Here is a 27,782-nt window from a genome sequence, read left to right on the forward strand (position 1 = left end):
TGCTGGAGACACTGTCTGTGATTTATTTAGAATTCAAGGCACACTTAACCAGCATGGCTACCATAGCATTCTGCAGCGATACGCCATCCCATCTGGTTTGCGTTTAGTGGGACTATCATTTGTTTTTGAACAGGGCAATGACCCAAAACACAACTCCAGGTGGTGTAAGGGCTATTTGACCAAGAAGGAGTGCGATGCTGCATCAGATGACCAGGCCTCCACAATCACCCGACCTCAACTCAATTGAGATGGTTTGGGATGAGTTGGACTGCAGAGTGAAGAAAATCAGCCAACAAGTGCTCATTATATGTGGGAACTCCTTCAAGACTGTTGGAAAAGCAGAAGTTGGCAGATCGGCTGTACCGACTTCAGACGAGCCCAAAACCGAGAACACCATTGTGTTCGTGAGAATCTCATCTTTCCATAAATTTAAAGGCCAAATCGTTCGGACCCTACAGACGATTTTGTGAGAGGATCAATTTTCGGGATGTCTCATGGTCTGACAAACACCGCTCTGTCACCTTTCACCGCAGATGCGAAAGTTCTACATCGGCGGATATGGTGGATTGAGATGCATTAAATGCAAAAAAACGGATATCTATAGCTTAAACTGACATTTTTATGGGGATTTTTTTATTATACTAATTTGATTTCCATTTCCAGATCCGTTTTGCCTTTGAGATCACAGTGAATAAAATTACATGACAGGGGGCACCTGATCCTAGTGACTCCCCATGGGGATGAAAACGTTCATAACCCTGGTTCTATGATAATATGAGTGAGATGTCTTCAATTACATTTTCTACCTCTCCCTGACAGAGTATGTAATACCTACATGTTTCACGCAGACCATCATAGTCCCGGTGCCCAAGAACGCCAAGGTAACCTGTCTAAATGACTATCGCCCCATAGCACTCACATCTGTAGCCATGTAATGCTTTGAAAGGCTGGTCATGGCTCACATTAATACCATAATCTCTGACACCCTAGACCCATTCGTATACTACCCCAACAGATCAACAGATGACACAATCTCTATTGCGCTCCACACTGCCTTTTCCCACTTGGACAAAATAAACATCTACGTGAGAATGCTGTTCATTGGCAACAGCTCAGCGTTCAACACCATAGTGCCCTCCAAGCTCATCTCTAAGCTAAGGACCCTGGAACTGAACACCTCCCTCTGCAACTGGATCCTGATGGGACGCCCCCAGGTGATGAGGGTAGGCAACACATGCATTCTTAAGTCTCCTTCTGTACTCCCTGTTCAACCACGACTGTGTGACTGCGCACGACTCTAACACCATCATTAAGTTTGCGACGACGGTAGGTCTGATCACCAATGACGATGAGACAGCCTATAGGGAGGAGGTCAGAGACCTGGCAGTATGGTGCCAGGACAACAACCTCTCACTAAACGTCACCAATACAAAGGAGCGGATTGTTCACTACAGGAAACGAAGGGCCGAGCGTGCTCCCATTCACATCGAGTGGGCTAAAGTGAGGCTGGTCAAGAGATTCAGGTTCCTCAGTGTCCACATCACTAAGGATCTATCATTGTCCAAACACAACAACACAGTCGTGAAGAGGGCACGACAACACCTATTCCCATTCAGGTGGATGAAAATATTTGGCATGGGCCCTCAGGTCCTCAAAAATATCTATAGCTGACTCATTGAGAGCATCTTGACTGGCTTCGTTACAGCTTGGTATGGTAACTGCTTAGCATCCAATCTTCAAAACGCTACAGAGGGTAGTACATATGGCTCAGTACATCATTAGGGCCGAGCTCCCCACAATCCAGGACCTCTATACCAGGCGGTGTCAGTGGAAGGCCCTAAAAATTGACCAAGACTCCAGCCACCCAAGTTATAGACAGTTATGTCTACTACCGCACGGCAAGCAGTACCAATGCACCAAGTCTGGAACCAACAGGACCGTTAACAGCTTCTACCCCGAAGACACAAGACTGCTAAATGGTTAGTTAAATAGTTAACTAAATAGCAATGACCCTTTTCGCACTATTAAATTTTACTCAACACATATGCTGCTGCTGTCACTTTATTCATAGTTATATGTACATATCTACCTCACTGGTACCTGTTGTATATAGCCAAGTTATTGTTACTTATTGTGTAACTATTAGTATGTGTTTTGCTTTTCTATTATTTCTCCATTTTCTTTCTTTCTGCATTGTTAGGAAGGGCCCATCAGTAAGCATTTCACTGTTAGTCTACACCTGTCATTACGAAGCATGTGACGATTACATTTGATTAGAGTTCTTTCAAATACATGTTTTGATGTATCACAATAGGTTATGGCCAACTCCAATATCGCAGACATGTTCTCCGAAGCCAGGGTAGTTCCAGAAAAAGCATCCCTCAGAGGCTCCGACACAGGGGACAGTAGGCGTCAACGAAGGTGCAGTGATATCCTTTTGGTAAAACCTCAAATGTAACCCAACATGCCACATTGCATATCCCTTGTAAAGAGATGCCTTTGAACAGTGCCCAAGAGTTAGCCAGACCTCTGGTGGAATGAGTCCTCAGGCCCTTCGGGAGCTGTAAGCAGTTGCTATTACAAGCCAATATAATAGCCTCCACTATCCAACGGGATAGTCGTTGACGAGAGAGGAGCCTACCCTTGCAGGGGGGCGCTAAAGAAATGTAGAGTTGGTCGCTCTTGCATAAGGCTCTCTCATTCTGTCCAAGTAAATGTGCAACGTGAGTACTGGACAAACGGTGGAGAGGCTCTTCTTCCATGTTACTGAATGGCGGCTGGTGGAAAGCCACAAGCACCAAGGCAAGACAATTATAATTATTGCTGACCATAGGCATAAAGGAAGGTTTAAGTTAACCTGGATAACCTCAGTGCAAATTGTAGGCACAAATGGTAGACTGGCAGTGCATGCAGCTCACTCACTCTGCAGGCATAAGGGCGATCAGCAAAGCGGTTTTGAAGGAGAGATATTTCATCTCCACACCTTCCAGCAGCTCAAAGGGCTGCTGTGAAATAGCCTCAAGCAAAATAGGTCCCAAGACGGGGCTAAAGGCTTGGAGACTGGACGTAAGCGACGCGCTCCCTACTGTGTTACTGTCAAAGCCATTTCTCAAAAACATGCCACTTGTTTCCAAACAGTGAAAAGGGGGCTTTGGCACTCTGAATAGTCTCAATGAGTGGTAAGCCTGTCGCATTCAGATTCATCCTCTCACAGGCTTGGCCCAGGGGGCCATGGTTTCTGGGTGAGGGTGGGAAATCTCTTTGTTCATTTGGGTCAGAAGATCCCTGCGTAACAATAGCTGCCAGGGCTTGTCGTAAAGAAAGAGAGTAATCTTTGCTAATCAGAGCTTTCCTGGCCATCAAGGGGCTACTAAGATGAGGGGTAAGCCTTAGGCATAGAGGAGGAAAAGCGTAGAGCAGCACCCTTGGCCAAAGGGTGTGCCAGCGTGTCTTCCTCCAGTAGTACTGCTAGCGCAAAGAACAGCTTGCAGTGTGTCTCTTTGTGCAGTGCATAGAGATCAATGGTGTTCAACCATATCTCTCCAAGATCTGGTTCACCACTTGAGGATGGAGTCTTCAATCCCCGTATAGGGGATTCCCTCTGGACAAGTCCGCTCCTATATTCAGTACGCCCGAGACATGAGTCGCGCGTAGTGAGAGTAGTTGTGTTCTGCTCCACAGAATAATCTTGACAGCAAGTGCCACCCTGGGGGTTGAAGTACGCTACCAGTCGTATTGTCTGTCCTGATCAGGACGTGACAATTCCTGAAGGGCAGAAAGTATTTCAATGAAAGGAACACTGTCAGAAGTTTGAGGTAGTTTACATGAGAGAGGCAGAGCTGTCGGGACCAGAAACAAAGATCGAGGGGCTCTGCCAGTGACAGACAGCCGAGAGAAGGTTACCATGAACTTTTTGATTGAGGTGATGTTGTGTACACAGACATTGGGCAGATACCCAACGCTGGAAGTCTCTCATTCCCAGTCGACCCAGTGGTACTGAGATGGAGGATGCCATCAACCCCAAGACTCAGAGATACGTTCTAAGCATAACTGAGCGCCCCCTGTGGAACAGGGAGAGGCCCTGTCAGAATTATGTGATAAGGTCGTCCGATAGTGTAGCCTGATAAAATAGATCCAGCTTGACGCTTAGGTATTCTATTCTCTATGTGGACACCAAACAGCTCTTTTTCTGGTTGATCTTGAACCCTAACTCGGTGAGGTGGGTTAAGAGGGTAGCCGTGTCTCATACTGCTTTGGTGGAGACTCTTATTTGTTTTATTTAACTAGGCAAGTCAGTTAAGAACAAATTCTTATTTACAATGACGGCCTACCCCGGCCAAACCCTAACCCGGGACTCCCAATCACAGCTGGTTGTGATACAGCCCAGGATCGAACCAGGGTCTGTAGTGACGCCTCTAGCACTGAGACGCAGTACCTTAGACCGCTGCGCCACTCGGGAGCTCTTAATCCCCTGATTCTCCGGGGCGCTACAGCCGCCTCCACACACTTGTTGAACATGCGGGGAGCTAGTGCTAGGCCGAAGGGGACACCAAGGTATTCATAGGCTGTTCCCTGAATGGAAAACCTGAGAAACCTCCTCTGTGCTGGTATTAAGTAAAAATAAGCACCCTGTAATCGATTGAAGTGAACCAGTCCCCTTGACGAAAGGAGCGAGACAGCACGTTGACCATAAGCACTTGGACCTTTTCAGATGGCTGTTGAGGACCCATATGTCCAGAATGGGGTGCATCCAAATTGTCTGTCTTCCACGGCTACTTCAAAAACAGCAGAGGGGAGAGATGTGGCATGGAGGTTTTAGTGAGCCCCTTCCATCTTCCCTGTGAGTGGATGCATAGGAATGAGCCGCTGCATGAGGGGTAGGGTTTTAGGAGCACAGATATGCCTCTCCCCCTTCCTGACAGGGGGAAAGTCTGTGCTGCACCTGAGAGGGACACGGCGTGAACTGTTGCTGCCCCTTTCTGCCACTGGGGATGGACCCTTCCAGGGAGTCTCCTGGCGGGAACTTGAAGCAGCCCCAGCAAATGACCGTTTTCCCCACTGTCTGCCTTTGTCTTCGACTGTGGGTTTGCAGTCTGTTGTGTCACTGTTTGCTCAGTTAGCACTGGCGTTAGCAAACTGCCGTCTCCCTAATGCGGAGCCTTGGCTTGTAGAGGGGAGACCGGGTTGCCACATACCCGGGTCTGCGAAGCAGGAGGTGGTAAGGCTATCCTTGACGCAGTAGCTGATTCTGTTTTTGAGTCTGTTGGCCAGAGAACCTAGTAGGTCTGGCTGGTCAAGTAAGTAAGCACAAAAACAACTGAACGTTTTGTGAACTATGCAAGCTGAGCTGGTGTGCTAGCTGAGGTAGGCCGTCTGAGCATTTCGCCTAGCTTAGGTTAGCTGGGTCGACATTTAATCTGAGGTGAACTATATACAAGAGCTAAGCTAACAATTGCTAGACGGTGGTTAGCTAGCTAGCTATGTGTTGATATATCTTTCAAAAAACAGCACGGTAGAAAGGACTAACGTTAGCCACAAACTACAAAAGAACTACAAAAATGTTGTTACTTTTCTCAACAATATTGACGCCCTGAATTTACCAGGTGCAATCGACAGATCAGATGGAAAAAGTAATGGACTACTTTCTGCACATGCCACGGTCAGTGTGAACCAGAGTGACTTGACAATGCTGGCCAAATAAAACGTAGCTACAAACAAAACTGAGTTTTGGTTCCAGTCTGCCATGAAGCGTTCATCCATGTATACGGGTAAGAGTCTAGCTACATTTTCAGATATTTTATGTTTTCATTGCAAGTTAAAGCGTACTGTTAGCTAGTGAATGTTAGCTCGCTAGCTAACATTATGTGTATGATCTGTGTAGTAATATTATTCGAATCAGAAAACCATTTGCATTATAAGTTATTGCTTAATATTAGCCAGCTAACATTGAATCTAGTTGGTTAGCTCTTTAGCTACCTGCAGATTCATACTACAGCTAAGACAATGTTTATATTTGTAGTAGTACGAGTTGAGATTATGCCAGTTCGTTGTTTAGCTAGCTAAAGTACATGTCTAAACTCCACTTCGCCAGATGATTACATGACCCTTCCAGTTAGCCAGATAGGTCTGGGGGTGATTACGGCAATCTATTGAACATGTCTAGACAATAGTGACCCATCCACTTAGCTAGATGTGGCTGGGGGGTGGTTATAGCATTTCCTTCACATGACTCATCAATTTAGACAAGTGTTTCGGGCAAGCATCATCTAATTATTATACAATATTTATCAAATATTTTTATCTGGACACTTTCTGTTTTTGATATAGCTACTATGCAAGTAACTGTTTCACTGTACCATTTACACCTTCTGTAGCCTGTGAATGTGACAAATAAACTTATATAGTTTGTGTTTACCAGAGATGGTAATGTTAAGAACAACATGACCTGCCCCAAAGTCAGATTAGGATATAGGCCAAGGACTAGATAAAGTGTATTTTTACCTGGAGTTTTTACTTATTGTAGGCTACTACTTTTAACACTTTTAGTCTTAATCTTTGGTAGTTTACTAAACTAGTCACTCTGTCTAGCACATATCCTCACACGTCAAACCTTAAAACCTGTTGGGGCTAGGGGGCAGTATTGAGAATTTTGAAAAAAATATGTGCCCATTTTTAACTGCCTCCTACACCAACTCAGAAGCGAGAATATGCATATTATTGTTCAGGTTTGGATAGAAAACACTCTGAATTTTCTAAAACTGTTTGAATGGTGTCTGTAAGTATAACAGAACTCATATGGCAGTCAAAACCCTGAGACAAATTCTGACAGGAAGTGGATACCTGATGTGTTGAATTACCTTTAAGCCTATGCCATTGAAACACACTGGGGCTTATTAATCGTTGAGCACTTCCTATGGCTTCCGCTAGATGTCACCAGTCTTTACAAAGTGGTTTGAATCTGCTACTGTGAGATCTGACCGAACAAGAGCCTTGGAACGGTGGTGGCCGATAAGACTCTGGCGCGCGAGTTCATGTTGGGTACTCTCGTTCCAATACGTTTTAAAAGAGAATGCAATCGTCCGCCTTGAATATTATTCATGTTGTGGTTGAAAAAGGCCCTAATGATTTATGCTATACAACGTTTGACATGTTTGAACGAACGTAAATATTTTTTTCCCCCTCTTTCATGAGGACAAGTCCGGCGGGCTTAGTTCATGTGCTAACGACACGGAGCTTTTTGGACATAAATTATGAGCTTTTTCGAACAAAACTACATTTGTTATGGACCTGGGATTCCTGGAAGTGACATCTGATGAAGAGAATCAAAGGTAATGGATTATTTACATAGTATTTTCGATTTTAGATCTCTCCAACATGGCGGTTAGTCTGTATCGCAAAGCGTATTTTTCTGGGCGCAGTGCTCAGATTATTGCAAAGTGTGATTTCCCAGTAAGGTTATTTTTAAATCTGGCAATCCGGTTGCGTTCAAGAGATGTAAATCTATAATTCTTTGAATGACAATATAATATTTTACCAATGTTTTCGAATAGTAATTATTTAATTTGTTGTGCTGATTGACTGGCGGTTATTGGAGGGAAACGATTTCCTCAACATCAACGCCATAGTAAAACGCTGTTTTTGGATATAAATATGAACTTGATAGAACAAAAAATGCATGTATTGTCTAACATAATGTCCTAGGAGTGTCATCTGATGGAGATTGTCAAAGGTTAGTGCATAATTTTAGCTGGTTTTCTGCTTTTGGTGACGCGCGTCTTTGCATTGACAAAACATTACACACAGCTATTTTCAATGTACTCTCCTAACATAATCTAACTTTATGCTTTCGCCGTAAAGCCTTTTTGAAATCGGACAACGTGGTTAGATTAAGGAGATGTTTATCTTTCAAAGGGTGTAAGATAGTTGTATGTTTGAGAAATTTGAATTATGACATTTAATTGTTTTCAAATTTGGCGCTCTTGATATTTCACCTGTTGTTGATAGGGTGTACTAGGGGTGGGACGCTTGCGTCCCACATAGCCCATAGAGGTTAAAGAGATGGGTGGGGCTAAGGCTTAAGAGGTTGGGAACGACACTGAATGGGTGTAGACAAGGAATACCTGGGATAGGATAAAGTAATCCTTCTAACCCCCCCCCAAAAAAAAGATTTAGATGCACTATTGTAAAGTGGTTGTTCCACTGGATATCATAAGGTGAATGCACCAATTTGTAAGTCGCTCTGGATAAGAGCGTCTGCTAAATGACTTAAATGTAAATGTAAGAGCTCTCCAGTAGGTGTACCAAAACATTCAAGGGACATTTTCTCAAAAGTGGGGTCAGAAGTTTATCAGCTTTCCAAGCAGAATTACTTTCCCAATGTTCCTCAACTGCAGTGCATGATATACAATTTTCTAGGTCTCTACTTTTATCCAATGTAAAAAACACAATTTCAAATTTTGCTACATAAGACCGAATCGGGGCAGTTGGTCAAAAATATAGTAGAAAGAGTAGAAAATCCAGAAAAGTAGAAAATTAATTGTAATTCAACACCAAGAGATGAGAGCAGAGGTCCTATGTTCGGCAGCGCTAACCTTGCGGTTCGCTTGAGAACAGTTGAGCAGGGATCAAGTCGTGCTGAGGAGAGCTTCAGGAGCGTAGTAAACTTCGCAAGGAAGAGAGCCAGAATAACCAGTGGGCGGGTGAGTGACGCCTTATAAAGAGGGAGGGGTTCACCTCATTCACCAGTCAACATGTCTGTTTCTGACAGATGTTGTGTGATTGGTTCTTCCTAGTAGTGATCCGCCTACCGCAAATCCCATTGTTGTACATAAATAATTGTATTTGAATGAACCCCTTTACTTCTGATCGTCTCTGCAGGTAAACTACATGATTCAAAAAGTATGCTAGCATGAATAACCTGTGCACATACAAAGATGGGTGTATCATGACTGCTCACTTTTATCTTGACCACATTGTGCAATGCAACAAATTCAAGAGAAAGGGGCGCAACCAATTTCCTTGGTTATACTGTAGTCACAGAAAAGCCATGTACTTTGTGAATACCATGTGATTGACAGGCGACGAGCTAAAAAGGTGCTGTAGAATGTGTTGTTTACCCCCTCCCACCTAGCCCCAAGTGTCATTACCTTGATAAGGCGGTAAGCATGTGGCAAAACAATGGTAAGACACAGACACTGTTGTAGTAGGTGTATCAAAACTGGAATTCCTCAGCATGCGGCAGTGCTTGTCTGCTGTTCGAAGAGAGCTCCATGTATAAGGACATTAAAAAAAGTCTGGCACCAAAAATAGCTTTGTTCACATGGAAACCACCTGGAGGGAAGGAGAACAGAGAGAGGAGGCTAGAAATAGAGGGGAGAAAGAGAGAGAGGAGAGAGATAAAGGGAGCAAGAGAGAGATGTCTGTATTTTGCACCGGGGGATAGGAGGACAGTAGAGGAGAGGAGGGTAAAGCTTTATCTCCACAAACCTGTCCCGTCTCATCAAGCCGAGCCGCCGCCTGTCAAGGTGTCTAAATCTTAGCTCCAGCCTGGCTCAACGGCTACCTCCGGCTCTGGCCCCTCTCCTAACGGTTTCTCTGTATGAAATATCATCAAGCTTTTCTCCCTTTTCCAGAAGAACTATGTCAATTCCCCGTTATCACTCATCCTCCTCGGGGTAATGGAAAATCTCAGGAGAGGGCCTGGGTCCCAAAGGGCAAACTATTCCCTATATAGTGTACTACTTTTGCCCAGGGCCCATAAGAAAGCCCCCATAGGGCCCTGGTCAAAAGCATTGCACAATATATGGAATAGGTTGCCATTTGGGACAAAATCTGAGACTGCGCTAGGCGTCTGGGGAGTTTGTAGTACACAATATTACCCATCCAAAAATTGGGACGCTATGGATTTATACAGTGCATTCAGAAAGGATTCAGACCACTTGACTTTTTCCACATTTTGTTAGGTTACAGCCTTATTCTAAAATAGTCTCTCCAGAGATTTTTGATCAGGTTCAAGTCTGGGCTCTGGCTGGGCCAGTCAAGAACATTCAGAGACTTGTCCTGAAGTCATACCTGCGTTGGCTTGGCTGTGTGCTTAGGGTCGTAGTCCTGTTGGGAGGTGAACCGTCACCCCAGAATGAGGTCCTGAGCGCTCTGGAGCAGGATTTCATCAAGGATCTCTGCACTTTGCTCCGTTCATCTTTCCCTCGATCGTGACTATTATCCCAGTCCCTGCCTCTGAAAAACATCCCCACAACATGATGCTGCCAAAACCACCATGCTTCACCGTAGGGATGGTGCCAGGTTTCCTCCAGACGTGACACATGGCATTCAGGCCAAAGAGTTCAATCTTGGTTTCATCAGACCAGAGAATCTTGTTTCTTATGGTTTGAGTCCTTTAGGTGCCTTTTGTCAAACTCCAAGTGGACTGTCATGTGCCTTTAACTGAGGAGTGGCTTCAGTCTGGTCCCTATACCATAAAGGCCTGATTGGTGGAGTGCTGCAGAGATGGTTGTCCTTCTAGAAAGTTTTTCCATCTCCAAAGAGGAACTCTAGAACTCTGTCAGAGTGACCATCAGGTTCTTTGTCACATCCCTGACCAAGGCCCTTTTCCCCCCCAATTGCGCAGTAGGAAGAGTTTGTGGTTCCAAACATCTTCCATTTAAGAATGATGGAGGCCACCTTGTTCTTGGTGACCTTCAATGCTGCAGACATTTTTTGGTACCCTTCCCCAGATCTGTGCCTTGAAATAATCCTGTCTCGGAGCTCTACGGACAATTCCTTATGGCTTGGTTTTTCCTCGGACATGCACTGTCAACACTGGGACTTTATATAGACAGGTGTGTGCCTTTCCAAATCAAGTCCAATCAATTGAATTTACCACAGGTGGACTCCAATTTGTAGAAACATCAAGGATGATCAACGTAACAGAATGCACCTGAGCTCAATTTTGAGTCTCATCGCAAAGGGTCTGAATAGATAAGTAAATAAGGTTTCTGTTTTTTTTTAATTTTTAATACATTTTCAAATACTTCTAAAAACCTGTTTTCGCTTTGTCATTATGGTGTATTGTGTGTAGATTGATGAGGAAATAAAGCAATGTAATACATTTTAGAATAAGGCTGTAATGAAAACAAAATGTGGAAAAAGTCAAGGGGTCTGAATACTTTCCGAATGCACTGTACACAACGGACAGATCATAGAAAGGTGCAGACGTAGATTCAGCGGGGTTCTGTTACAATTAAGAAAGAAGAGCGGTGGTGGATTACCACTTGGAAAGAAAGACAAAGGGAGAAGAGCGATAGATGAAGGGGTGTGAGAGAAAGGGGGAAGGGATGCATTTTCTTAGAGCTAGCTGATGTCTATTGAGAAGAAATATGTGAATTCAAACAGTCTTTAATTATAACATAAAAATGTCACTTAACAGAAGCTTTTATCCAAAGTGACGTACAGTACAGTGTGTGCATACGCTTTTAATATGTGCATGTGATCCCTGTGGGAATTTAACTAGTGTCTATATAGTGTAAAAGCAGTGAAAATTCCTGAAAAGTTAGCAATGGCCAGTGTTTTCCAGTTTTTCCCATCCTCTTTAGACTGGAATTTAGGGCCCTTGATCTAAGCCTTATGTTCTTATGGAAAAACAGGTTCACCTTAAGACCTGGTTTCAAATATTATTTGTTGTCCCTGAGTGTTTGATTGTGCTAGCACATTCCATAAGTTGCCAGAAAAGCTAAATCAAGCCTAGCTAAAATATTTGAACTTATCCATCTTTTTCTTTCGTTTAACATTATTTTAATTGATTGAATAAGAAGGGGCAATAGACAAGAGGAAATGACAGAGGGATCGAACCCTTGCCTCAAGGGGCAATATTTTGTTTATTAGTTAAAATTCCCGAAGGGATTATATACACATAATACAAATGTATGCTCTCACTGTACTGCAAGTCTATTTAGATAAAAGCATCTGCTAAATGGAATATTATATAATTATGTTAAAGAGGCAATCTACGATTGCAACATCCATGTTTGGACTTTTGCATTTATGTTATATAGCATTTGATTATTGAATAAGAATAGAATGTAAAATACCTCTGGAACTTAGTTCAACTGTCTAACCTCATCAGAACCCAAAACATAAGGATGTTTTACTGCTTCGTTCATAAACAATGTATTTGTAAATAAACACTAAACAAATAAAATGTTATTTGTCACATGCGCCAAATACAACCTTACTGTGAAATGCTTACTTACAAGCCCTTAACCACTAACCCAACAATGCAGTTCAAGAAATAAAGTTAAGAAAATATTTACCGGGTAGACTAAAGTAAAAGGTAAAATAAAAAGATAAAGAAATAGATAAATAAAAAATGCTTAAAACTATCATTTTGATCTCATGGACACTCAGTCCTTGCATCCATAGGTCTGTCTATGAATTTGAGAGTGGTTGCATTTTTCCAGCCCCATCCCTCAGCTGTTTGCCATATCTGTGGCCTGTTTGTTGTGATTTGAACTGCAGATGACTACTTTAAGTAGACAAGTTGTGACAGTCAGGACCACCTCCCAGGACTAATTGTTGATTTATTGATGTTAGTCCATAAATATGTATTTCAATGTCTATGACTGCCATGTGGGAATGAATATATATGTATATTTATTTATTTAAGTACCTGTCTAGGTCCTCGGCATCCTGCATGTTGAACAGCATGGAGGGGATGAGTTTGTCCATGTGCTGGGGCTCCCAGATGATGGCCTGAAGCTCATCGTTCACCGTCTTCCTCACCACGCCCTGCAGCCCTTTGATACCGGCCACACGGATCCTACACAGGACACACACACACACACTTTAAATACTATATTTGAAGGACTTAATCATTTCAAAGGTCACAGTTTATTGGGAATGTATTTTTTTTTCAACATTTGTTTTTTTGCAGAAATGCCTTCTGGAACATGTGGACATTCATGTGCCTTCATAACAAACTTGTATGCCATCTGTAAATATGAATAAGTGTTAAATTATGAGCCTAGTTGATTTGGCCACGGAAAAGTCAGGAACCTTCCCGCTAGCCATGATTGGCTGAGATAATAGATCGACTGGACATGTCGAGAGATGAGCTCGGATTGGTCTGCCATGTAGCATGCTTCTATCTATAACATGAGCTGATCAATATGTGTAGGCAATCCTTTCTAACACATCTTTGTTTGAAGATATCACGTAGTAGAACTGCAAAAAAAGTGTGGTTCTCCAATTTCTGTATGACCGAGATTTGAAATCATTGGAATGCCCGGTGGAAGCAGTGTGATAGCTAAGGAAATGGAAAAAATTCTGCCGTTTGATTGCAAATATATAGAGGGAGTTGAAAAGAGAACACACAGAAGGTTGTTGTATAACAAACCGGTCTCCAGATTACATCTTCAAACTAAGGGCAACCATGGTATCCGTGACAGACAGGGAGAAGAGTCCATTCATATGGGTAAGATAGTCTAGCTAGCTACATTTTCAGATATAATATGTTTCTAATTTGTCAGAAAGTCGTTTCATTGCAAGTTAAAGCATACTGTTAGCTAGCTAGCTAATGTTAGCTGGCTTGCTCGCTAGCTAGCTAATGTTATGTGTATGATCTGTGTAGTAATATTACTTGTATCATTTGCATTGCTAGTTATAGCCTAATGTTAGATAGCTAGCTAACATTGAACCGGGTTGGTTAGCTACCTGCAGATTCATACAGGGTAGTATGAGTCGGGATTATGGTTCATTGTTTAGCAAGATAGCTACATGTCTAAACAAAAGACTCCACTATGCAAGTATCAATTTCACTACACCTTCTGTAACCTGTGCATGTGACAAATAAACTTAGATTTTATTTTATATACTATGTGTTTACCAGACGGTAATGTGAAGAACATGACCTGGACCAAAGTCAAATTAGGATATAACGTTAGGCCAACAAGACACAGTCCAAGTAAAAAAACTCAGGTAGAATGCCCTGCTTTTCTTTCATCAAACTCACAACCGCAAGATATTTTCTGTAATTGGCTCGCCATTAACTCGTAAATAATGATCTTGTTGTGAGTTTATTTTCCTGTAATAATGAAGACAAATTAGCTAAAGTGAAGAAGTTGTCAGCTATATGATATGGTCATTATTTGAACTGACTAGCCAGCTAACGTAACATTAGCTAGCTTGCTAAGAAGCTAGAAATGAACCAAAATATTGTTTCGAAAGTTGCAAGATTGACATATACTAAATACATTTTTAAACAGGTGGGTTAATTGGTGTTAAAATACATTAGTTATGCTATTTTGGACTAATAGGCAGCCTGTAGTTTTTGTATTTATACTGTTTTATAACGAAAACGACAAGTTTGATGTCAGACAACAATAGAATGTTCATGATGTAACTGCGACAACTATCGATAGATGTGGTATAAGCCAGTCTTCAGTCTTGAAATCTTTGGTTGTTAGTACATGACATCACATGTGAATCCTTAAAGAAATGGATGGGGCTAAGGCTTAAGAGAGTGTGAACAATGCTGAATGGGTGTAGACAAAGAGCTCTCCAGTAGGTTTACCAAAACACTCAAGGGCCATTTTCTCAAAAGTGAGGTCCCAAGTTTGTCAACTTTCAAAGCAGATTTACTTTTCCAATGTTCCTCAACTGTAGTGTATGATATACCATTTTCTAGCTCTGAGTCTTCACTTTTATCCAATGTAAAAAAAACATTTCAAATGTTGCTACATATCTAAAATGTTGAAAGTGCGTAGGTGACAGAGAGAAACAAAATGGTGCAGTTTGAAGCCATCTTTCGGAATGTGATGGTCGCGCTGGAGATGGGGGTGTGAGCAGGTGGATCTGGGCAGGTGTGATGTCGATGTTTGTGTGTGTCTGTATGCTGTCATTTGATTGTGTATGTTTTGTATTGTAAAAAAAATTTTAACGTTAAAAAAATAACAAACCAAGACTGTTCTAATGGCAGGCTTGGTTGTAGCTAGATATTTCCGAGTCACGTATGGGTAAATTTTTGCATTTTCCTAACATTAATGTCCTTCTCCTAACCTGACATGCTAATTCGCCTAACCTGCAGCTTAAGTTCTCCTAACCTGCTGTGAAAAGTCACTTCTGCTAGCCAAAACTGGCAGACCTGCCCTGAGAACAGTGCAACACCACAAATGCAATACATATTGAATAACCTTAGCCAGAAATCTAATTACCCTTAACCAGAAATCTAAATGGCATTGAGGAGTACACCACATCTGTTATTGGCTTCATCAATAAGTGCATTGATGACGTTGTCCCCACAGTGACCGTACGTACCTACCCCAACCAGAAGCCATGGATTACAGGCAACATCCGCACTGAGCTAAAGGCTAGAGCTGCCGACTCTAACCCGGAAGCTTATAACAAATCCCGCTATGCCCTCCGACGAACCATCAAACAGGCAAAGCATCAATACAGGACTAAGATCGAGTCGTACTACACCGGCTCTGACACTCGTCGGATGTGGCAGGGCCTGCAAACCATTACAGACTACAAAGTAGAGGTCGACCGATTATGATTTTTCAACACCGATACCGATTATTGGAGGACCCAAAAAAAACGCCGATACCGATTAATCGGACGATTTTTATTTATTTATTTGTAATAATGCCAATTACAACAATACTAGGGGGAAAAAACACTTATTTTAACTTAATATATCAATAAAATCAATTTAGCCTCAAATAAATAATGAAACATGTTCAATTTGGTTTAAATAATGCAAAAACAAAAGTGTTGGAGAAGAAAGTAAAAGTGCAATATGTGCCGAGAGCTGCCCAGTGACACGAGCCTACCGGATGGCCTAAACTACTTCTATGCTCGCTTCGAGGCAAGTAACACTGAAGCATGCATGAGAGCATCAGCTGTGCCGGAAGACTGTGATCACGCTCTCCGCAGGCGATGTGAGTAAGACCTTTAGACAGGTTAACATTCACAAGACCGCAGGGCCAGACGGATTACCAGGCCGTGTACTGTAAGCATGCGCTGACCAACTAGGAAGTGTCTTCACTTACATTTTCAACCTCACCCTGTCCGAGTCTGTAATACCAACATGTTTTAAGCAGACCACCATAGAACGCCAAGGTAATCTGCCGACCAGTAGCACTCACGTCTGTAGCCATTAAGTGCTTTGAAAGGCTGGTCATGGCTCACATCAACACCATTATCCTAGAAAGACCCACTCCAATTTGCATACCGCCCCAACAGATCCATAGATGATAAAGTCTCCATTGCACTCCACACTGCTCTTTCCCACCTGGACAAAAGGAACACCTATGTGAGAATGCTATTCATTGACTACAGCTCAGCATTCAACACCATAGTGCCCTCAAAGCTCACCAGTAAGCTAAGGACCCTGGGACTAAACACCTCCCTCTGCAACTGGATCCTGAACTTCCTGACGGGCCGCCCCCAGGTGGTAAGGTTAGGTAACAACATGTTTTTTTTAAACAAATAATTACAGCAATATTGGTGGTGGGATGAGGTCTCTCTGCAGAGAGTGAATCATAGTCATCTGAATATATTCCTGGTGTCTTTATTAGATTAAGGAAGAGCAGGCATCTCTGGTGGAATAGACGTCCCTCTGAAGCGCCTGCGTATAAAGCGATGTATGCACCACTGTTCTAGAGATTTTTTTACTGGTTGGTTGGTTTGCTAGTGTTTGGTCTGTTCCGTGTGTTATCTAAAAAACATTGCGCTGCCTTTCTTTCCATTGTTATGGGTATTCTTTGGTTGTTTTCTTTTGCTTTCTTTCTATCATCTCATGAAAGCAGCGAGCTATGGATTTAGCATAGGTGATTTGGAGATGAACAGGATTATTATAACAACCAGTAAGCCTGGCTACTGTATGTAATTAACTAGCCTACTACTTAGATTTACATTCTCCTATTACATTTTTTTGTTGGTGGGCCATTCTTTTATGGCATGAAAATCTGTGTGTGGCTTTAAAGCGATACACTGTCTAACCAAAATTACAACTTTACTTCCTTACTTGTCTATGGACAAGGAGAAAATGGCAATTTCCCCCCAGTGAGCATAATTTAATTCAAGTGAAAAATCCCTTTAACATTTTTCTTGTTCAAGGTTTATTTTCAAGCCTGTTATTTCCTCACCTGGTTCTGGTCTCAGGGTCTTCATGGGTTGAGTGGCACATGGCGCTGAACTGGGAGACAAAGAAGTCGTAGCGCCGGTGGTAGGACGGTGTGTCCTCCTCGATGTTGGCAAACTTGACAAACTGTCGGAGGCAGAGGGAGATACTAGTGTAAATGTCAACTCTAATGACCCAATTAACTTATTGGACAATACAGTACCCGTCAAAAGTTGACACCTACGCATTCAAGGGTTTTTCTTTATTATTACTATTTTCTACATTGCAAAATAATAGTGAAGACATCAAAACTATGAAATAACACATATGGAATCATGTAGTAACCAAAAAAAGTGTTAAACAAATCAAAATATATTTTATATTTGAGATTCTTCAAAGTAGCCACCACTTTCCTTGACAGCTTTGCACACTCTTGGCATTCTGTAAACCAGCTTTATGAAGAAGTCACCTGGAATGCATTTCAATTAATTAACAGATGTGCCTTGTTAAAAGTTAATTTGTGGAATTTCTTTAATTCTTAACCTGTTAGGGCTAGGGGGCAGCATTGACACGGCTGGATAAAAAACATACCCGATTTAATCTGGTTACCACTCCTACTCAGTAACTAGAATATGCATATACTTATTACATATGGATAGAAAACACCCTAAATTTTCTAAAACTGTTTGAATGGTGTCTGTGAGTATAACAGAACTCAAATGGCAGGTCAAAACCTGAGAGATTCCTTTACAGGAAGTGGCCTGTCTGACCATTTCTGGAACTTCTTTGCCATCTCTATCATTTACTAAGGATCTCTGCTCTAACGTGACACTTCCCACGTCTTCCATAGGCTCTCATAGCCCGGGAAAAAAGAGAATGTCGTCATTCCAGCCCCAGGCTGAAACACATTATCGCCTTTCTCAAGTGGCCCATCAAGAGACACTAGCTTATGCGCGTGACCCCGACCGCCCCCGCCTTTGGGATTTTTTCCTCTGTTTGCCGAAAAGGAGATTCCCTGTCGGAATATTATCGCTTTTCTACGAGAAAAATGACGTAAAAATTGATTTTAAACAGCGGTTGACATGCTTCGACGTACGGCAATGGAATACTTTGAATTTTATTGTCAGGAATTGCGCCAAGCGCGCGACACTTCTTTACTATTTCGGATAGTGTCTGGAACGCACGAACAAAACGCCGCTATTCGGATATAACGATGGATTATTTTGGACCAAACCAACATTTGTTATTGAAGTAGACGTCCTGGGTGTGCATTCTGACGAAGACAACAAAAGGTAATGACATTTTTATAATAGTAAATATGATTATGGTGAGTGCTAAACTTGCCGGGTGTCTAAATAGCGAGCCCGTGATGCCTGGGCTATGTACTTAGAATATTGCAAAATGTGCTTTCACCAAAAAGCTATTTTAAAATCGGACATATCGAGTGCATAGAGGAGGTCTGTATCTATAATTCTTAAAATAATTGTTATGCTTTTTGTGAACGTTTATCGTGAGTAATTTAGTAAAATGTTAGCGAATTCCCCGTAAGTTTGCGGGGGGTATGCTAGTTCTGAACGTCACATGCTAATGTAAAAAGCTGGTTTTTGATATATGAACTTGATTGAACAAAACATGCATGTATTGTATAACATAATGTCCTAGGGTTGTCATCTGATGAAGATCATCAAAGGTGAGTGCTGCATTTAGCTGTCTTCTGGGTTTTGGTGACATTATATGCTGGCTTGAAAAATGGGTGTCTGATTATTTCTGGCTTGGTACTCTGCTGACATAATCTAATGTTTTGCTTTCGTTGTAAAGCCTTTTTGAAATCGGACAGTGTGGTTAGATTAACGAGAGTCTTATCTTTAAATGGCTGTAAAATAGTCATATGTTTGAGAAATTGAAGTAATAGGATTTTGAAGATTTTGAAAATCGCGCCACAGGCTGGCAGTGGCTGTTACGTAGGTGGGACGAATTCGTCCCGCCGGTCCCATAGAGGTTAATGCATTTGAGCCAATCAGTTGTGTTGTGACAAGGTAGGGGTGGTATACAGAAGATAGGGCTATTTGGTAAAAGAACAAGTCCATATTATGGCAAGAACAGCTCAAATATGCAAAGAGAAATGACAGTCAATCATTACTTTTAGACATGAAGGTCAGTCCGGAAACTTTCAAGAACTTTGAAAGTTTCTTCAAGTGTAGTCACAAAAACCATCAAGTGCTATGATGAAACTGGCTGTTATGAGGACCGCCACAGGAAAGGAAGACCCATAGTTACATCTGCTGCAGAGGATACGTTCATTAGAGTTACCAGCCTCAGAAATTGCAGCCCAAATAAATGCTTCACAGAGTTCAAGTAACATCCACATCTCAATATCAACTGTTCAGAGGAGACTGTGTGAATCAGGCCTTCTTGGTCGAATTGCTGCTAAGAAACGACTACTAAAGGACACCAATAAGAAAGGGAGACTTGCTTGGGCCAAGAAACACGAGCAATGGACATTCGACTGGTGGAAATCTATCCTTTGGTCTGAGTACAAATGTAACATTTTTGGTTCCAACCGCCGTGTCTTTGTGATAAGCAGAGTAGGTGAACGGATGATCTCTGCATGTGTGGTTCCCACTGAGAAGCATGGAGGAGGAGTGATGGTGCGGGGGTGCTTTGCTGGTGACACTGTCTGTGATTTATTTAGAATTCAAGGCACACTTAACCAGCACCGCTACCACAGAATTATGCAGCGAAAAACCATCACATCTGGTTTGCACTTAGTGGGACTATCATTTGTTTTTCAACAGGACAATGACCCAACACACATCCAGGCTGCTTAAGGGCTATTTTACCAAGAAGGAGAGTGATGGAGTGCTGAATCAGATGACCTGGCCTCCGCAATCACCTGACCTCAACCCAATTGAGATGGTTTGGGATGAGTTGGACCGTAGAGTGAAGGAAAATCAGCCATCAAGTGCTCAGCCTATGTGGGAACTCCAAGACTTTTGGAAAAGCATTCTTGGTGAAGCTGGTTGAGAGAATGCCAAGAGTGTGCAAAGCTGTCATCAAGGCAAAGGGTGGCTACTTTGAACAATCTAAAATATATTTTGAATGGTTACACTTTTTTGATTACTACATGATTCCGTACAGTGGTTTATCCTTTAAAAGCTGGAGCGTACTGCAGCACAGCTTGCATGGTGCCGCAGAATTCTATGGCACGTTATTTAAGTGCCAATCACTGGTAATACTAATGCTAGTTAGTGCTAGTTTGACCACCAGAGGGCATATTTGAGAAGCCTTCAATAGTGGCTGTATTAGGGAATTGTAAACCTTTTTTGTAAGAACATAGTATATGGGACTAATTTTAAGAAATTTTGCTTAATTAATTTGATTCATATTATGGTGTTTCTATTCCAAGAAAAATGAAAAAACCCTCTGGGTTTCTGTTAGGATGGAACGGAAAATATGGCACTGTACAACGTTATGGTCGGGAGTAGGCTAAAGTACTTGGCTATTTAGCTAAAGAATCCCTGTGTCATATGGGTACGCGGGAGACCGGGGTTAAATTCCCCGACGAAGAGGAAGGAGTAGGCTGTCCTTGTAAATAAGAATTTGTTCTTAACTGACTTGCCTAGTTAAATAAAGGTTACACTAAGAGCATAACATTTCTACACACTAATTTTCTAATTCTAGTCTAACCAATACCCAAACAGAGACTCAGTGAAAATAAAAAACCTCATTGATTTATCAAGACCAGTCCCCATGCTTGTCTCAGAGCAGTGCGAAACGGAGCTAAAATAGCTGTAGCCTATTGCTTCAAATCCTATTGCCTCTTACTTCAATATGCTCTTTAAATAAATAAAACCTACACCACATTTAACAGCACATTACTCAACACTAGAGAGACTCATGCCATCTGCAATAGGCCTACAGCATATCAAAAAATATGACGTCACTCTCCGCCAATAATTACATATAGAGGATTGACGGATTGGAGGATTCTAAATTAAAACCAAAAGCCACCTCAAGGGTCTCCCGGTGGTGGCCGGCACAGGTATCGAACCTGCATCTGTAGCAATGCATTTTGCACTGTGGGAGCCCCCATCCACAAAGTATTAAAATACAAAGATGTGTTGGTAAAGGTATATTGTCCTGCTAATCGGGCTATAAGTGTTGGAAAACCTGTTTTCAAAATGCCACCAGCTGTCCATCGCTACTGTAAATAAAAACACAGCATCTTGTTTACATTCTTTATTGTAAACACAATGTCACAAATAATGTGTATCTACCTTTCCAATTACTTTGAGTTAGGGATTAATGTGATTAATATTAAGGTGTTTCTATTCCCCAAAAAAATGAAAAACCCTCTGGTTTCTGTTAGGATGGAACAGAAAATATGGCGCTGTACAACGTTATGGTCGGGAGTAGGCTACAGTACTGGGCTATGTAGCTAAATAATCACCGTGTTGTGCGGGCACACAGGAGACCTGGGTTCAATTCCTCGACGGGGAGGAAGGAGTAGGCTGTCCTTGTAAATAAGAATTTGTTATTAACTGACTTGCCTAGTTAAATAAAAGGTTATACTAAGAGCATAACCTTTCTACACCATAATTGAGGTCTAACCAATACCCAAACGGAGATTCAGTCAAAATAAAAAACTAACTGATTTATCAAGACCAGTCCCCATGCTTGTCTCAGAGCATCGCGAAATGGTGCTAAAATAGTTGTAGGCTATTACTTCAAATCCTATCGCGTCTAACTTCAATACGATCTTTAAATAAATAAGACCTAGATGACTTTTAACAGCACATTAAACAACACTAGTGAGACTCATGTCACCTACGGTAGACCTACAGTATATCGGAAAATATGACGTGACTCTCTGCCAATGATTACATATAGAGGATTGACGGATTAGAGGATTCTAAATTAAAACCAAAAGCCACCTCATGGGTCTCCCGGTGGCGGCCAGCATGTATCTGTAGCAACGCAAAGTATTAAAATACGGAGAGGTGTTGGTAAAGGTATATTGTCCTGCTAATAGCCAATAATGGGCTATTATAATATTGTACATGGTGTCCAGGTCAGGATAACCAAAACATTTCTTTAAAGACTATCAGAAAGAATGTTGGTACTTATCTATTTTTGATTCAAAGCCATGAATGAGTGAGTCACTCAGCTTTATGTAGGTGCCAGAATATATGACCGTGCCATCAACTTGATAATATATAACGATATTTTGGATGTTATTTCCTTCTCAAAAAAAGAAAGTGAGCGATTGTAATGTGAATAAAGGCCAAAACATTTATTTCAGTTTTTAGAGGGTGAGAAATGCTGGGCCAATTGTGTGCCGCCCTATGGGACTCCCAATCACGGTCGGATGTGATACATAATAATAATTTTTGTGGTATTATTTGTTTTGTATTTTCTGGTGGATTAAACTGAAATTGCAACCAATCACGGCCGGTGGTGATACAGCCAACCTAACTCAGAAATACATTTAACGATAGAATTCTCCCTCTACCCTCCTAGGCAAGTCTATTGTCCAGCTAGCTGCTAATAGCCATAATGGTGCTGTACAACGTGACCATGGGTGTTTTCAGAGTATTTTCCAGTAAGCAACAATTTGTTAACCTTCATTAGACAACTTTATTCCAATATTTCTGTAATTCAGTGCTATTTATTCCCATAGTTATTCTTTATGGATCCATAACTAAATAAGAGTATTTTTATCATTATTTTATTACCGAAAGCATAAAAATGCCATCATTAGTCACATTGTTTTAGTTTGAACGTGCAGACTGGCACTAAGAACAGCGGGAACATTTCCCAAGTCGGCACCATTATTAGTGCAATGTCCCTTAAAGTGTTGCTCTGTGCTACCCAGTGTGGCGGGGTGGGGGTTCACCCCCCCCTTCCTCCTCCTCCCTTCCCCATGGGCTAGGTCTTCTGTGTGCAGCACTGCCGCCCATCCCGTGCCCCCTGCCCTCGTGCCTTGACCCTCACGTGCTTTCAGTGGATACAGCTGGAGAACTGCAAGGCAATCCCATTGTGCGCAACTCAGGAGCCATGACAAATATGACCAATATATATTATCCTGCTAATAACAGGGTTAATAATATATCTGTGAGAATATCCAACAGGCTTTTATATAATTATAAATTAATAATAATAATAATAATCACTTTGTTTAAAAACTAACAATATTTTGGAGATTTCGTTTTCAAATAATGTAAAATGAGCGAGAAAAGGGTCATTCTTGAACATGGGGAGAGACATTGTTACTAATTTGTAAATAAAGCCAGTTTGTATTTAGAATTATTTATTTCAGTTTTTAGGAGAGAAACCAAAAACCTACAATCATCTCATAGGTCTCCCAGTCGAGGGCGGCACGGTATTGAACCAGCATTTGTAGCAACACAGCTTGCTCTGCTATGCAGTGTCTTAGACCGTTGCGCCACTCAGGCGCTGTACAACGTGATCTGTCGGGAGTGGGCTACACTACTACAGTAAGAGTAAAATAATCCTAACAAAATAAAATAATAAAAACCTTAGTGTAACAACAGTTTTAGTAAGTAATACTGAAGTCGTGCACAATTATCAGTTTCTGTGTTTAGGTTTATGTCGCCCATTCATTGTCAGTTAGAGACACAGTAGGGCCCAAAAGCATAGTCAGTGTTCTAACTCCCCCTTGTGGTGGTCTGGAGCAATGAAGTGGTGACGCAGGGTACCGTACTAAACCACAAATTACCTGTATGTACCACAGCATAATCGCAAAACTTTTAGTGGAGCAACCACTGAATGTGTATTTCATAGTTTTGATGTCTTCACTATTACTCTACAATTTAGAAAATAGTTTTTTTTAAATAAAGAAAAACCCTTGAATGGGTAGGTGTCCAAACTTGACTGGTACTAATATATATATATATATAATTTTTATTTTGTTCCATTCCTTAGTCTTTGAGACAGGTTAGGTTTCTATATAAACTAATTTCACTATGTTATTGGAACTCTACATTTTTTTTTTCTCGCAATGTCAACAATTGTCAAAAGCAAACCCAACTAAGTCAAAGGAAAATTCAAGTGAATACAGTAGAGATGAGTGTTAAGTGAATCTATCAAAGATTGGAGACTCATCTACAGAAGATTGGAGATTTAAAGCACAGAACTGTATATCTGCAAGCATTAATTAGTTTTAATATGACCTGAACAAACATGCTAATTTCCACCCATAACTAGCATAGAATACATCAAGAGTAAAAAAAATGTGGGTTGGGAAATGTCCACTTCAGGTGTGTCCATACAAAGGTATTACACCACACTGTACACTCCCAGCCAGAGCCAACTCCCCATTGATCTCTCTACCGCGTTGATCTCGAGCGATGTCACACACTCCAGTAATGACAACAATCATCACTAAACCATTCCTTTTTAAAAGAGCAAGGCGTTTGAGCTGATCCCAGCCTCTCATGGCTTTGAGTAGCAGACCACCGTCAAGTACCAGGCTAAGTCAGCCGCTCTCGCCAACCTGGCCACTAGCTGATCCCTACTCGCCTTCAACACTTAACCTGCCCTTTGCAACCCGACAACCCTATCATCACATCACCTGGCCGCATCGCAATACTCCTCTGATGGTTATATAGGCGAGGGTCGAAAAAAAAGAAAAGGCGGTTTCCCTGCTGTACCTGATAATTTAAACCCATTTTCCATCCAACCCCACTTGTGGCATAATGGCTGGGAATGGGGAGTGAGAGTGAAGGACAGGCGTGGAGGCGAGCCAGTCACCACGAAGTACAGTGATCTGGCCTCTTATTGTCCGAAGCCCCCTTAGTGGGAAGAGAAAGAGCGTGGATACTCATCCCTGTACAAATAATGTGGGGTGTAATTACTGCTCTGTTAACCAGAGGACTCTGCCTAATCGGGGGGACTGACAACAGTGTGCTGAAAATGCCTAGGCAGGTACAATGTGGTACAGAGTGGACACTATTGACAGCCACTAGCACAAGACCAGTCTCCGGCAAAATACTCTCAGGAACAGTCTCCCGGGGTCAGATTAAGCCTAGTCCTGGATCCAAAAAGTATTTTAATGGAGATTCTCCAATGAAATGGCTTGTTAGGCCAGGACTAGTCTTAATTTATGTTAGCGAAACCGGCCCTTAGTCTATAAAATAGGTGCATATCAAAGTTTGTTGTTGTTACATCGACAAGGGATTGGCTACTGATATCAAGCCGACTACTAAGATTAAACACAGCTGAATGTCAGGTATAGGCCTACTATTTGGCCGACACATGCACTTAATGGGGCGGCAGGTAGCCTAGTGGTTAGAGCGTTGGGCCAATAACTGAAAGGTTGCTGGATCTAATCCCCGAGCTGACAAGGTAAAAATCTGTCGTTCTGCCCCTGAACAAGGCAATTAACCCACTGTTCCCCGGTAGGCCGTCATAGTAAATAAGAATTAGTTCTTAACTGACTTGCCTAGTTAAATAAAGGTTACATTTAACAAAATAATGTACACCACTGGTCAAAAGTTTTAGAACAGAAACAACAAAACTATGAAATAACACATATGGAATCATGTAGTAAACAAAAAAAGTGTTGAACAAAATTGAGATTCTTCAAATAGTCACCCTTTGCCTTGATGACAACTTTGAACATCCTTGGGATTCTCTCAACCACCTTTACCTGGAATGCTTTTCCAACAGTCTTGAAGGAGTTCCCACATATGCTGAGCACTTGATGGCTGCATTTTCTTCACTCTGCAGTCCGTAGAGTGTCTATGGATTTTGATTAATTGATTAGCTAACATGTCTAAACAAAAGACTCCACTTTGCCAGATGATTACATGACCCCGTCAAGTTAGCCAGGTGTGTCTGGCGGTGATTACGTCCATCTATTGTATTTCACGCCTTTTGTTCAGGGACACATTATTCCATTTATGTTAGTCACATGTCTGTGGAACTTGTTCAGTTTATGTGTCAGTTATTGAATGTTCTTATGTTTGTACAAATATTTACAAAAATAAACGCAGTTGACAATGAGAGGATGTTTCTTTTTTTGCTGACTTTATTTGGTTAACTTTAGTTAGCTATGAGAATTGGTTTGTATTGCTAGTACTCTATGGATTGGGATTATGTTGGGGTTGGGGTTCTAATCTATGGATTGGGGTTCATTGTTTAGCTAGCATATCTAAACAAAAGACTCCACTTTGCCAGATGATTACATGACTCATCAAGGTAGCCAGGTGTGTCTGGCTGTGATTACGGCTATCATTGTATAATAATGCCAAAATGTTTGTATCTGGAATTTGTCTTTCAGCATTAGTAGAACACGCCTGACTCTCCTCCACCAGTCATACAAGGAGAATGGTCTAATGCCTCCCATCAAAAAGAGAGCTGGTCCAAACAAGTACAGGTTACACCTGAAGCATGAGGACTTGCAGCGAGTGGTGAACTTCATCAATAAGTACAGTACAGTGTCAGTATAAATAAAATATACAGTACATACAAGAAAGTACAGTACAGTCCTGTGTAGCTCAGTTGGTAGAGCATGGTGTTTGCAACGCCAGGGTTGTGGGTTCATTCCCCACGGGGGACCAGTACGGAGAAATAAATGTATGAAATGTATGCATTCACTACTGTAAGTCGCTCTGGATAAGAGCGTCTGCTAAATGACTAAAATGTAAAAACTACGCAGAGGATAATGCAATAGTGTTAACAGGACACCACCCAGGACACAAACACTTTGGTGGAAAGCTGCTGCCATCCCATGTGACAAAAGCAGCAGTGTGGCGTCTTTACAAGGAATCGATGACAACACTTGGTATGTAAAGCATAAACAACACGTTTTGATTATTTAATTGACCTCCAACATGATTGGCACTACTTTTATGGATCTCACATTATTTCTGTATTATCCAGAGGTACGTGTAGTCGGGCGGTGTGTTATCATTTTAACTTCTAGTTTACAAGATGATGTTTCTGTATGCAGTGCTGCTGCTCTGCACATTTGTAGGTAAGTGAAACTTACCTGATAATGATGCATTGAAAAGTGATATTACGTTTCATGTTACATTTTCTTTTCATGAACTTATCTTAATGTTCTTTTGTTTGCAGGTGCACTATCCTTCTGACCCTATGCTGCCAGGTCCCATCTACTTTTTAACTCCTCTCAAGTGTGGCGTGTTTGGTGTATGCTGTGAAGGAATACCACAACAAGTCAACTACTTGATTGATGAAGGCATGTCATCCAGCAAAGGCAGCAGCACAGTCATCAACTACATGCACCATTTCTTTACCAACTATGGAGTTGGGGAAAGACGCGTGGACCTGAATTGTGATAACTGCAGTGGCCAAAACAAGACCAAGTTTGTGCTCTGGTATCGTGCCTGGCGGACCATGCACAAGCTCCACCACAGTCTGGGCCTTCACTTCCTGATCACAGGCCATATCAAGTTTGCCCCCCCCCCCACTGGTGCTTTGGCCTCATCGAGCAGCGCTTCAGAAAGACCAGAGTGAACGCTTTGTCTGAGATTGCTGGTGTTATGAAGGACAGCACTGTGACAGGGGTCAACATCCCACAGCTGGTTGGACTGGAGGATGGTACGGTGCTGGTGGATAGCCATGGCTGGCAACAACACCTGACTCCGTACTTCAGGCCGCGGCCACAGTACCTGCA

At 41.9% G+C, this 27,782-nt stretch overlaps 1 protein-coding gene across 2 annotated transcripts in view; it reads right to left on the bottom strand.

The window, feature by feature from the left end:
• The window catches only part of efr3a (EFR3 homolog A (S. cerevisiae)), a 253,752-nt gene that overhangs the window by 142,116 nt on the left and 83,854 nt on the right, over positions 1–27,782 (bottom strand). For both annotated transcript variants that reach the window (XM_082960689.1, XM_014139103.3), the window contains 2 exons: positions 17,145–17,266; positions 12,665–12,814 (listed from right to left, as the gene is read on the bottom strand). In XM_082960689.1, coding sequence (XP_082816815.1) covers positions 12,665–12,814; positions 17,145–17,266 — 272 coding nt within the window. The remainder of the gene's footprint in view (positions 1–12,664; positions 12,815–17,144; positions 17,267–27,782) is intronic.

This window comes from Salmo salar, chromosome 14, assembly GCF_965601325.2.
Source record: "Salmo salar chromosome 14, fSalSal1, whole genome shotgun sequence".
NCBI lineage: Eukaryota > Metazoa > Chordata > Actinopteri > Salmoniformes > Salmonidae > Salmo > Salmo salar.